The sequence below is a fragment of the Sinohyriopsis cumingii genome, chromosome 6 (assembly GCF_028554795.1).
Source record: "Sinohyriopsis cumingii isolate HCF-2022 chromosome 6, ASM2855479v2, whole genome shotgun sequence".
In the NCBI taxonomy this organism is placed as follows: domain Eukaryota; kingdom Metazoa; phylum Mollusca; class Bivalvia; order Unionida; family Unionidae; genus Sinohyriopsis; species Sinohyriopsis cumingii.
In genome coordinates, this window is record NC_142966.1 from 42,602,387 (window position 1) to 42,615,690 (window position 13,304).

A 13,304-nucleotide genomic window follows, 5' to 3' on the forward strand; every position below is an offset into this window, starting at 1 on the left:
AGTTTTCTTATGCCATCTTAAAACTAAAATTTAGATCGATTTGTCGAAGTTATTATAGACTATCCGCATTTTGTTGAACGAGACTATTACGTTCCATTCACAATATTAGACGGAGTTAGGATAAATTTATAGTCTGCTACCCTGCCTTCTGCACTACGTTCATAACGTAGTGAAGAGAGCTGGGTACCAGATGCCTTTGTATCAAAGATACAGTGTAGGCTAGTGGTGTTCTTTAGAACTCGTTGCTAGTATATTTGATCGTTGAAGTTTTAAATTACTTCTGAATAAAATAGTGGATGTTGACGTGGGTTAAACTGGCATCCAATTCATAATCGAAACTCCAATTCATAGTCGAAACTACTAATTGCACAGACCGGGTTTAAATCACAATAAACCTTGGTCTAAAGAGCCACACCAGGTACTGGAAGGCTTAAATAAATCTAACCCCACTTATTGTGTAAGAGCTATCCTCTGGTACAATAAGTCGTCATCACTATCAAGACCCACATGAATTTACAAGTTTTCTTAATTCAAACTGGAAGAAGCACGTCGGTGTAAGTGAAAATCCAACGGTTTGGTTTTGCACAGTGAAACTACTAGCAAGCTAAATGTCTTACAATAATTTTAACTTTGGTCAAACATACCATTCCTGAGTATCGTATATTAAAGAATGATTACATTGCATTGCAGTATATCGGCAATTAAGAGTTTGTCATAGTTGGTCTGACCTAGAGCAGATGTTCAGTTTGTGCTGGTTGAGTTGAGACTTAATATATATATATATATATATATATATATATATATATATATATATATATATATATATATATATATATATATATATATATATATATATATATATATATGGATTGACTGTATCAATGATGCTATCGTTGAACATATGGTGAATTTAAGAGATGATAAAAGTTTTTTCTCATTGTCGTTTCGTGCTCTTGATGTCAAATCAAAACAAAATTGATAAAACAAAACATGGAAATAAATAAATAATAATAATAATTCTTACTTAGATTATTAAAACAAGCAAGCAAACTAAAATTGACTTCGCTTGGGATGTTAAAGAAGAAAGAAGGCATTTTAATCTCTATTACACGGAATTACATTAAAGCTTCTGCTAAACCCCTTACGTACAGACGATGTTACTGGATAGTTGTATATTATTATGGTTCAGAGCAGCATTCCAGATATTATTGCGTTTGGGTACTCCTGCATGGTCATCTCCGCCATAGAAATCACGCATTATGTCTTAGAAATCACGCAGAATATAAAGTCAACATAATAAACATCAAAAGACCGTCAACCTTATCTACTTTGACACCGTAGTGTTCATGTTCATTGTTAATGTTCAAGTCATTTCACTGGACAAATGTTTTGGTACAGTCATAGAATTTATCAGGTGCATAAAAACTGTATCCAGCCTTCACAGTCTCCTGATAACAGTCGCACTTCTTGTTTTTGAAGGAAAACTTCAATGAAAGGTCTCGGTCGAAGTACAGTTATGACGAAGCATTGTGAATTAATCTTTTAATGTTCGTATTGACAAGTTTTGTTTACAGACAACAAACATAAAATTGGACATAATGTAACCGAGGATCACTCAAGAAGATTGAATCTACTGATGGGTAACCATTGTACATACTTCCCAATCCCACACTCTGTCCCTGTAACAGATAAATAAAGTTTCATTATTTTAAATTGCAAATTTAAGTAGAAACAAGCGAGAATTTAAGTAGAAACAAACGAGAATTTAAGTAGAAACAAACGAGAATTTAACGAGATTTCCTTGATTTACATACCATTTATATAAAGAATTTTCACCGCAAACAATATGTGAAAAAAATAACTGGACCATTGATTCATTTCCCTTAAAATGTCTAATTGTCTAATTGATTAAAAATATAAATCATTTATGAAGCAGACTGGCATACACATCATAAATACATCCATTCTTTCAAGCTAGAGAAGTTTTCTTCAACCATGAAAAGCAGGAATTTCGTACCACTTTTTGAGCCTCATGCTGCTAAACATATGAAAAGGATAACATTTATATTCACAAAAATATATCAAACAAAAGTTTCCATTTTTGGTCCAGTTTTGTATCACTAACTAACGATTCGTTCGCTAAATGCATTTACTTTGCCACAAAAATACCCTTTTGCTGTCAGGCACAAACTGTTTGGCCATCTAAAATGCATGCACAAGAGATGGGGATGGAAAGGTGGCTACAATTTTAGCTTGGAATGCCTCTAACAATCTCCATCACCATACCCCGGTGTTTTATGCTGGAAAATGTATTCTGGAATAACGATAATGTCCAAACACGCTACACCCAGTCAAAAACTAAAAGGTCAATGGCTTATCATCTACAATATATATCATGATTAGTGTTCTTTCAGCTGGATTAATAGCTAATTAACAATACTTAGAGGAGACGGTCAAGACTAACTCGCGACTGTTGTCATGTACACTGACAGCTCCTTTCATGACTTTGCCTGTGGGTAAACTGTAAGACATTGGACCATCATACTGGTTAACTTGGCCTGAGTAATCACAATCGTCCAAGTGATATCCTGTAGATAAAGGACAGAATAAATAAACGCTTTAGTGCGGCAAAATTTAATACATGGACATGTCATTAATCAGAAATGTAATGTCATGTGTACAATGCTTAACATATGAAGTCAGTTTTTTGTGGTACTTTTCGTTTTTATTTGGGGAAGGAGTGTTTTTTTGTTTGACGCATATATATATATATATATATATATATATATATATATATATATATATATATATATATATATATATACGTAACATTGTATGCTGGACTTAACCTTGTCAAAAGTCAAATGTATTTTATATTTGACTTGAAATATCGTTGTTTTATGTATTCTGTAAGTAAACAACTAATACATAGCTAAAGCATTCTCTTTGTGTATGGGCTTAATACCAGGATCATTATTAATAGAAGCAAACATGTTTATTTGGGGTCTGGATCTATTTTACTGGGATTCCTAGCGTACCTGACATAGTACAGGTCATTTATTATAATTGTAGTGTGTGTGTGTGTGTGTGTGTGTGTGTGTGTGTGTTTGTTTGTGTTTGTGTGTGTGTGTGTGTGTGTGTAAAGTGTGGTTAAGCTGAATATCAATTATATTTCAGAAAGGACATATTTATAAAACAAATGTGTAGCCATGACATATCTTGGGAACGCACATGTAAACAAACTCATAGATTACCGTACCAGGGATTCTACAACAGTAGAATTTGAAACGCCGATCCTCGTAGCGATTGTCGTGAACACTGTGAACTCCCGACATGTACCCATTGTTTGAACACTCAAAGATTACCGGCTCATCAAAGTTGTTTACGTAACCTGGTAGCACAAAAACGCATTATTTTGATTTGGCTGAAAGTTTCTAGGAAAAATACATCGCAAACTTTCGTCAACAATTGAATTTTTTTTATATACCTCGAAGTAGTTCATATATACATGTACCAAATACAGAAGTAGATCAAAATAGGGAACATTAATGTTGATTTAACAAAGCAGACATAACACATATTCATGTGTACACTTTAATTAGCAGGCATCTTAAAAAAGAAAAAAAGAACACATACACATATATTTATACTAATATAAATAATAACATTTGACCACATGTCAAAATGGAATTAAAACTGCGACTACTTCTCTTCTCCTTTTTTACGCGACATTGACCACAATAATAAATCCTAATAAATTATATATCAAATTAAATATCAAGGACCTTGTCTTTAGACTGATGCTGTGATACCATGAGCTTAAACTTCATTAACCTGTGTTATTCACATGATTGCTTATACATAAGGAATGATGACCAAGCTATTAAATGTACAGGCATCAGCATATGGGGAATGATATTTCTTACTACTAGGAAAGTGTCTAAACGTTAAATTTGTCTAAGTATATATATGTGTGTGTATATATATATATATATATATATATATATATATATATATATATATATATATATATATATATATATATCATGAGGACCATACTTGCTGTCCAATCACATGTTTCTTGCGTAAGTGACGCATCAGCAACTGGAACATCTGTACATCTGAATTCGTACTGGCGGTCTTCGTAGTGGTTGTCATGGTGACCTCCAACGTAGGAGATATACTGGTGTGGTGGACATTGAAAATTCATGTCTCCATCCATCGCGTTGGAAAAAACGAACCCATCGATCCTCTGCTTCACGAAGCTCAAGAAAATTAGTGCCGTAACCTGTAGCAGTTTCTTTTGATAGAAAAGTGAAGAAAAAATAACACTTAATTTAGAACTCATCCAAAACGTGTACAATATTTCCGTAACCTTTTGTACCTTCAAAGCCATATTCGAGGGTTAAAGGTTTTATGATTTATAACTGATACTAATATAGCACTTAAAACGCCAAGAATAATTAATAAGACATAAATTGTTGAAAAATTGTTCCAACTGTATCTGCGTACGAATAATTCAACGAATTCAGCATTAAAGAAAAAATTCCATTCCGTCATGTGTTGCAGACATCACTACACTCTTGACAGAAAAATGTGAAATAAGTCTTCGACAGGAAAATATTTACCTGCCTGGAGTGCATGTTGCATGTCCGTGAAAGTCAGTGCACACCTCGATTTCAAAATTGGGGATGGAGAAAATGTTGATCGTTTATGACAATTATTTATAGGAAATAATGGAGAATTTGCCTGAGAGAGATTTGTCTTTGTGACACAAAGCTAGCACTGCTTATTATTTTCTATTGAAACGGTTTTGCTGAAAGCGAAGTTATTAGTAGGAACATATGGTTGATAACGTGACTTGAGAGAAAATTCAGATCCTTGATCAATTATCTTGCTTATCAACTGGTACTTTGTTATGTATATCTATCTTGTGGCTTCTACTTTTGACCCGTCACTGTAGATTGCATATAATTTTAAAATAGTTGCCTTCATGATTTAAAATTAATATTAATAATGTGCCTGTGTAAACTTTTGGGGTGATTTCCAAATGGATGGGTCAGTCAGGTGGGTTCTGTTACGACGTGATGAATTGTGACATAAAGCTTAATAGAGGTATTGCGACATGGATCGAATTCGAAAATATTGACTTTTAGATACGTATGAGTGTCTAGAAGGACGAGAGTTGGTCAATTAATTCATTTTTATTTACTATGTTCTTGTTTTAATACCAGTCTGCACATGTGTTTAATGTTATGTTTAGTTATAAATCGAGGAGAAACATTTGCTTGGATTATTCGTTGGATTTACAGAGTGCTCATATTACCTTTCGGACTAAAATATTATTCAAGGACTATTGTGAATTTGTGTTGCTTCCTTATGTTACTTAGTTTAAGACCATAGATTCGTAACAACTGAAATATGCGTGCTACCTCTACTTAGTTGGAGAAGGTCAGTGACACAATGCTGTAATGCTGGTGGCAAATTGGCAGAAACTGCACTCTTAGGTAACTTAATTTAACTTAATTTTTGATCTCTTTTAGTGGGATCCTTTCTCTTAAGTAGGATGGTATAGAATGTGAAGAATTTTGTGTAAATATATCAGAGAAAACAAATTACAGGATTTCAAGCATCATGCCATAACGAAGCTAAATTTGGTCTGCTTTAGTTTCACTCGTTTATGTTTGGATTTTAGACCTTTAATTCAGGACCACTTGCCTGGTACGTATCTTCTGTATTAATTTAGTGCGAAAAGGTATATTACAAGTCATTACGATTATGTGAATTATAAGAACTAATGTTACCATTTCTCATCAGTATGTTGGAGAGATCAGATATCAAGGTCAAAGTTTAAGATAATTCTAAAGACGTTTCTTAATGTAAAAGTCTTCAGATTAATGTCAAGATGGATGATACAGTCCCTACTTGACTTTAATCAAAATGAATTAACCTTCAGAATCATTTACCATCTTTGCATGATTGCCTACTGAGTCATTTTTATTGTAGAGAAATCCATTTATATCTTGATGTATCTCCCTTGATGAATCTCCCTTGATGTATCTCCCTTGATGTATCTCCCTTGATGTATCTCTCCCTTGATGTATCTCCCTTGATGTATCTCCCTCATTAGTTTGAATGTTGTCAAGTATACTTGGTTCATGATATATACACATGAGGTCATTTCAAGCGTAGAAACACGTGTTTCCATGCCGGTATTAAAAATAAGCAATACTCATTTTATGCTATTTTTGTTTTTACTTTTTTTGAATATTTTTTTTTTGTCAGTGATGTGGGAAATCTGACCGTCGATGTGCCACGTTTCTCGTAATTAAAGCAATATTTATGACATATTTGTCGCTCCACTTTATCGAATATCATATATCGTAACCTTTATTCCGTACTGATTCTTTGCGGGATTGAAAATTTCGATTTTTGTGGAGCTTTAATGCGTTGATGGTAGATGGGTTGGAATGACTCTAAAATGATGATCACAGAAGAATTAGCTTTGTTTTTGTTCTCTCAATATTTTTAAACATTCATTTTATCCTTACTCCATCAAGTTTGCAAATATATGTGGATGGATTTGTGTTTCTATTTGCATGCCGCTGGTTTCAAAGGTAATACGATCTATGCTCCACATCGACAGAAGCCAAAACGTTGTTACTTGCTGCCTTTACGAGCCTTACGAGTAGGTTGCATGTGTGGGATAAAATAGTTGCAAAAGGCATCATCACTTTGCTTAAAATCATTAAAAATGCATAAAGTGTTATTATTGGAAGCTGCGAAATACTATAATTGCAAGCTGGGCGAAAATGATAATGTTATTTCAATCTCAAGATAATCTTAAGAGAAATGCTTTGTGAGGATTATAATTCTTCTTTCTAGACTTCATTGCATTACATAACAAATCAAAAAGATGCAGCACAGATTCAATCAATGCATGTAAATCACTAAATCCAATAGACCTTACCTTTCACACCACATCACTGTTAACAGTAGATGATGCTACACTTAAACAGTTTGTTTGGAAATGTGATATCTATGAAATTAACATTTGTGCGATATGTTGATGTGTCAAGTTAATGTTTTTTTTTTCTTTCTTGTCTAATCCGAATGACATGTTTATCGGCCCACTACGTTATGTTGTAAATCAACATTCTTCACATCTATGCAACTTTTTGTGGCATGAGAACTCTGCAATTTTAATGGTTGGTTGGCAATGTATATCCATTATGGTGGCGAGGTTCATTTGAACGCTAGTACAAACCTATACATTTAGTACGAGTCTTATAAAAATATGGCTAAGTATTGTCTCGCCATCTTATCTTCTCTTAATGATAATGCAGTTAACATTATCATATTTCATTTGTGTTTTTGTTCTACATGTCCACGACAGGGCCGCAAATGTACAAGGATGAATAACTTCAAACGACCTATTACAATGAACACGCAATGAAATTACATCACAGCTCAAGGTGATGGAGCAGGTGGATTTGTATTATGAAACTTTTCGATTTTCAAATTGCCAACAATTGTCACAAGGGTCGAAACTGCATGGATGGGCAACATCCTCTTGCGACTACACTATATTTAAATAGTGTTCCTTACCAATTATATCAAACAGCCAAGAGGGAATATAACCCTTCATTCATGTTGCTACTTAATGAACATACTCCAGGTAAAAGTTTCGAAAATGAGTCGAGTCATATGAGGCTCACGTAACTTCATCATTGATTTTAAAGTAGCTTTTGCAAATTCAGCATGACGAAATCTGGATGATGTCATTTGAACTCGAAATAAAGCTCTATCTACTACGCTAATTTTGCCTAGCAACATTTTGTTTTTCGGATTCTTTATTTCACAAGCTTTGGTATGATATATATTGTCAACCTTTCTCATGAAATTTTCACAGGGAAACAGCTGACACTGAAATGAATGTTAGGTGAAGTAATCCCCGTAGATTTTGGAGTTTGGTCTGAGATATATTCGCAATGAATACGTCGTTCTAGCAGTGATATAGTCTCTTTAGTGTACGTGCTGTGCAATGCGTGTCACTGATAAAAGTAATTTATGTAATTAAACGACGCAGAGGACGTTATCGCGATTAGTTTTTATTGACATAAACGACATGCCAGATCGTATCAAGATGACATTTCATAGACATAAACGATGTTCCAGATCGTATCGATGTCACTTTAAATAGACATAACTACGTGCGTGCCAGATCGTATAGAGATGACATTTCATGGAGATATACTACGTGCCAGATCCTATCGAGAAGACTTTTCATAGAGATATATCACGTGCCAGATGGTATCTAGATGACGTTTTATAGACATATACGACATGTCCGATCGTATCGAGATGATTTTTCATAGACCTGCCGGATCGCATGGAGATGACTTTTCACAGACATATACCACGTGCCAGATCGTATCGAGATGACCTTTCATAGACATATACGACATGCCAGATCATATCGAGATGATTTTTCATAGACATATACGACATGCCAGATCGTATCGACTTATAAAAATGGTACTAACAGCTGCCTCGCTAAGCGCTCGGCATTAAGAGGTTAGTATTAGGACTGGTCGGCATGGTGTCAGGATAATATGACTGGGTGGGACATCATGCTACATGTCTCTGGCATGATGCCCCAGTGCAATACATCACTATAAACTGCCACACTGCAGACATAGCAGCGATATGACGTAAAAACTGTTAAATCTAGGTTAAAAATCCTAATTACATCCTCTCTCTCTCTCTCTCTCTCTCTCTCTCTCTCTATATATATATATATATATATATATATATATATATATAACACGTATGCGTAATACGTGAAAGACTCACCTTTTCCATTTCAAATGATCTCCAAACTGAAGAGGAATTGACGACAGAGATTAGGGATTTGAAGCGCTATCCTTAGATGTAAATACATTGACATTTAAATACCTTGACATTTCGATGATTAGAAATATCAGCACCTGTTTTCTTACAATAAGTTTCCCATAGTTTCGACGCATAGGTAAACCGAATGTCGATAGGGTTCCGACAAAAGTAAAATATCTTGTTTCTTAATTCATAATTCTAACGCTTCCGTTATTGACCATGGTGGGACGAACTAAAACACCCAGTACGAACCCTGTAAAGTGGTTCGGCGATTATAATTGTATACCATTCATATGCTAATGGATAAAATATCATTATATTTAGAACTTTATGAAACTTCATATTTTTAGGTGCTTATTACTGCAGCACGCGCGAACTTTAAATAGCCAGACATGTATTAGGATTTGTAAATTGTATAACAAAAACTGTACATGCTATTTCTTCACCGAGACCATCTACATTTTTGAAAAATAAAAAATTCTGGTTAAACAATTACAGAACGACATAATTATCATTATTTACTAATATTATCTATTTCATGGGTTTTAAAAACGCTATATAACAAATTTAATGCGAGAGCAAGTAGAGCATTAAACTAATTCGTTCCTCGTGATCCGCAATTCTTTGTCAGATACATGTTTATAGACAAGTTCCTTAAACAGTTTTAAATCTAACCTTGTCTTTGGAAATTTCAATGAAGCCAATTCTTTCTTTCTTTCTTTCTTTTTTTTGTTTGCTTGTTTGCTTTTTCTTTCTTTCTTTGTGTCCCGCCTGCCAAACAAAAGATCGTGCGTTCGAACCTACTGGCGGCATCCCAATTTTTATTTTAAAAAACAAGCCTTTGCTATTTTTATCTTCAAACATTGTTTTTTTAAATCTCGCTCATTCTAATGTTTTATATCTTTTACTTTTTTAATTTTTTTGTTGAATCTTTCGTTTATCATTCCCGCCACAGGACCAAAAGCGTGTTCGAACGTAGCTGTAATGTGAAATATTTCTTCAAGCGATTAAACCAATTTTATCCTCTCATAAAGCTAAGAGATGTATAACCTTTACAAGTGTAAAAATCGACTTGAAAAGCTGAATAAAGACAAGATACATTTACTAACTGGAACAAAAGAGTTTTCTGTATCAGTGAATATGTATGAGATATTGCCTGATTGAATCAAACGAAGAGACTAAAGAGTGCTACGTAATGAGAATACCTAGACTTACAGAAATATGAGAAACTCATGTTGACACGCTGATGATTTTATTTGACTGTAGACTGACATCATTATAGTTTAGTTACTCATTTATAAAGATTAATATTTCAGATTAACAGTTAGATAAAATGAATTTGTGCAAAAATATATTTAAATCATTTGTTTTCAGTGACTCAGTGTGGGGTGACCACAACATTTTAAGTCAACAGTCTAATTATTAAACTATCTTTGACTCTATAACTAACAATGTCGAGTAAAGAAACCCATAAGTGAATTTTTTTATATTTGTTACATGTGAAATAATTTATATTATTATCATGTATTCATTGTGCAACATTTCTTGACGCATCGATCCAGCAAATATTCTTTGATATGTCAGTAAGATACATTTTCAGGACGTAAGTTAATCTTTACAGTCCATAATGTCCTATTACCTCTCAAAAGAAAAAGAGAAACAAAATCGATAAATAATGAAAGATAAATCTAATCACATGCAGTTCACATTTAACATCTCTGGTTTTTGGATACAAATATAAAGATGTGAATTTGTATTGTAACGGAAGGGCTACACAAAGGTTAGCTGTCACCCTCGGGTATTGAACCAAGTTCAACTGTTTTGATGTCGTGTGCATTGTATAGGCTAAAACAAAATGCAATGGCCAGTTATGTTTCCTAGCAAGTTTTTTCATATAAGTGGAATGAGCCCAGAACTGAGAAAGCATGAGATGCACAACACAAGTTATTTATAGATCTTGGTGATACTAAAACAGTTTGTCGGTTTTTCCATTCGGCGTAAATACAAATTTAAGTTTCATCCTTTTGGTTCATGTTCTATTTTTTGTGCTCGTTCTTTGTACGATACTATGTAATGAAACTTTGGTGCAGCTGAAAATTACGATCTCACGACTGGCGTATACTATTTCCTTTACAAATCGGTATCCATGACTTAAAGCAAACGATGGCATGCCTTTCTCGGCGACTTAGTTGAGATACATATTTTCAGGATGGGCACACATATATTCAATATCAGCATCATGCATTGTGAAATAGTTGTTAACAAATGATTTGTGTTCGAAGTGCGTGGATATACCTGTAATAATTCAACAATTACTTTCATTTGCAGTTTTGCTGTTTTTGATTCAAATATGATATCATTTTCTACGGGGAAATGTTCTCCGTCAAAGTGTTGGTTTCCTGAAGTTTCTCTTCACTTCCAAGAGCGCCTAACAACGTTATCTGTGCCATGTGGATCACACCGTCATAATAATTTGAATTTACTGTAAACAAAATTATGTGTTAATCATAAACTTCTGAACTGAAGAAAATTGTAATCGATTTTCTAAGTTATATATATTTGTAGTTAAAAAAGGGGACATATGTTAATCGTATGGAACATAGATTAAACTTGATTAGAAAAAATACTTTCTTGTATATTTCAATTTTCTGTTAATGTTTTGTATATTGAATTTATATGGTGTTCTTGACTTTTGTCTGTGATTGAAGGTAGAGATTGTTCGTACTATATTAATTTTTGTCATGTTCATAAGTGGTTAAAGAACTTTGTATTAAAATTAAAATTCATGGCCTGACCTTGTTAACAAATTAGCGAATTTACCGGTCAAGATGATAAGTTGTCAAGAACATTATATAGCGTCATATGCCAGGTGACAGTTTGTAAATAAATGGAGGTTTTGTAAAAATGACTTGATTCCTGTTTTACGATCAACCTCTGGAATCATTTGTAATCTGAGTGGAATTATTTTATTTAAATTATTAACTGTACTTATAAAGAGCTCATTGACTTTTCAGGGTAAAACTAAACGTTGACATTTTTGAGGACTAATTCAAAGGCATTTTGGATTATATCATTGTGATACATCAAGGTATTCAAGACTATTGGAATTCATTCAAAATATATTGGTCTTGTGAAAAGGCATTTAGGATTATTTGGGTTTAATTCACAATATTTTGCATTATAGGTAAATAAATTGTTTGCTAATTTTCTCCTTTGGTTGGTTTCACTTCCTTTTTTATATATTTGAAGACAAGGGATTCGTAACAGTGACGTGTTTTCGTACATATATTCCTACTTGTATATCCTATTTGACAATATGTACTTGCTTACCGCTGCTATCACAGCAATATAATTTCCAACGTATGTATTCCTATCCGTTCCCATGATAGCCATAAATTCCGACCAAGATGTGTCACTCTAGATATTGGTTTACAGGGTCTTGATCAATGCCATTCGCGTAGTCTGAAATCATACTGACAATATTATTATATAAAACATTTACACGGAAACAACCTACACATTGATTGTGTTAGTGATATATGCAATTAAGATCTAACATGATTACCTCGTATGAATAAACTACAATTGCACGCCACATGATTCATTTACGGCTGGAACAAATTATAACAATGTCATATGTTTGAGCCTTCCTGTGTCATTCATATGAAGTTGATTAATATAATCGTTGGTAAATTCGTATGAAATTGCTGGAAGTAAACACTCTCCATCAGGTTTGGTTTAAAATTTTTAGCTTCTTTTCTTAAAATTCTTGTGTATACTGTACCTTTCATTAACAAAACGAAATTCAGGGTCTTAGCACTTCAGAATAAGTGTTAAGTTAAACTTCTAAAGAAACACAAATTGGGGAAACTTGACATATAAGTCGGTGGCAAACACATCCTAGATTTCATTTTAGTTATAGGAACGTCTATCCCAACGGTCTGATTGAAAACACTCTCAAAAGCTCATAAACATATCTAGGACAAAGCTAAATATGTTCTATCAAACTCTCGTTTTGTACCTTAAGCCAATTTATAACTTATATGGATCAATCATTTGCAGTGTTACCGATTGCATTCACATGTTGTACAGTCGATTCAGTAAGGTTACAACAATTGAGTACGACTAATGCAAATCCAATAGCGAGGATGCATAGAGAAACATTAAATTACCAAACACATGCAATTTAAGGGAGAGAAAGCATTTGAAAACACATTTTGTGAAAGCGATGCAGATTTAATCGCAATTCTGATCGTTAAGTGTGAAAACAAATAACACGTTGGTTGTCCTTAGGGAATGACATACCAGAGTGAGTCGATTTTCTTTTGAGAAATTGTTAAATAAAGACTATAAATAAGTTTTAAAAAAAACATTTTACCAGTAATAATACTTACGTATCATTCATCTTT

General features: G+C 33.5%; 1 protein-coding gene across 1 annotated transcript; it reads right to left on the reverse strand.

Annotated features, from left to right (window-relative positions):
• Positions 1 to 1,527: 1,527 nt before the first annotated feature.
• On the reverse strand, positions 1,528 to 8,939 carry LOC149796800 (dermatopontin-like). Its single transcript, XM_089960279.1, has 5 exons — positions 8,857 to 8,939; positions 4,060 to 4,300; positions 3,260 to 3,391; positions 2,465 to 2,588; positions 1,528 to 1,679 (listed from the first exon to the last, which is right to left on the reverse strand). The coding sequence occupies exons 1-5, from the start codon at positions 8,863 to 8,865 to the stop codon at positions 1,631 to 1,633; spliced, it is 555 nt and encodes a 184-aa protein (XP_089816405.1). The 5' UTR covers positions 8,866 to 8,939; the 3' UTR covers positions 1,528 to 1,630.
• Positions 8,940 to 13,304: the final 4,365 nt, after the last annotated feature.

Excerpts from the sequence above, each read along its gene's own strand:
- LOC149796800 (XM_089960279.1), bottom strand. Across the intron at positions 2,589-3,259 it reads CTACTGTTGTAGAATCCCTG|GATATCACTTGGACGATTGT; the intron begins GTACGGTAATCT and ends CTTTATCTACAG. Across the intron at positions 1,680-2,464 it reads GTACATGACAACAGTCGCGA|GGACAGAGTGTGGGATTGGG; the intron begins GTTAGTCTTGAC and ends TATCTGTTACAG.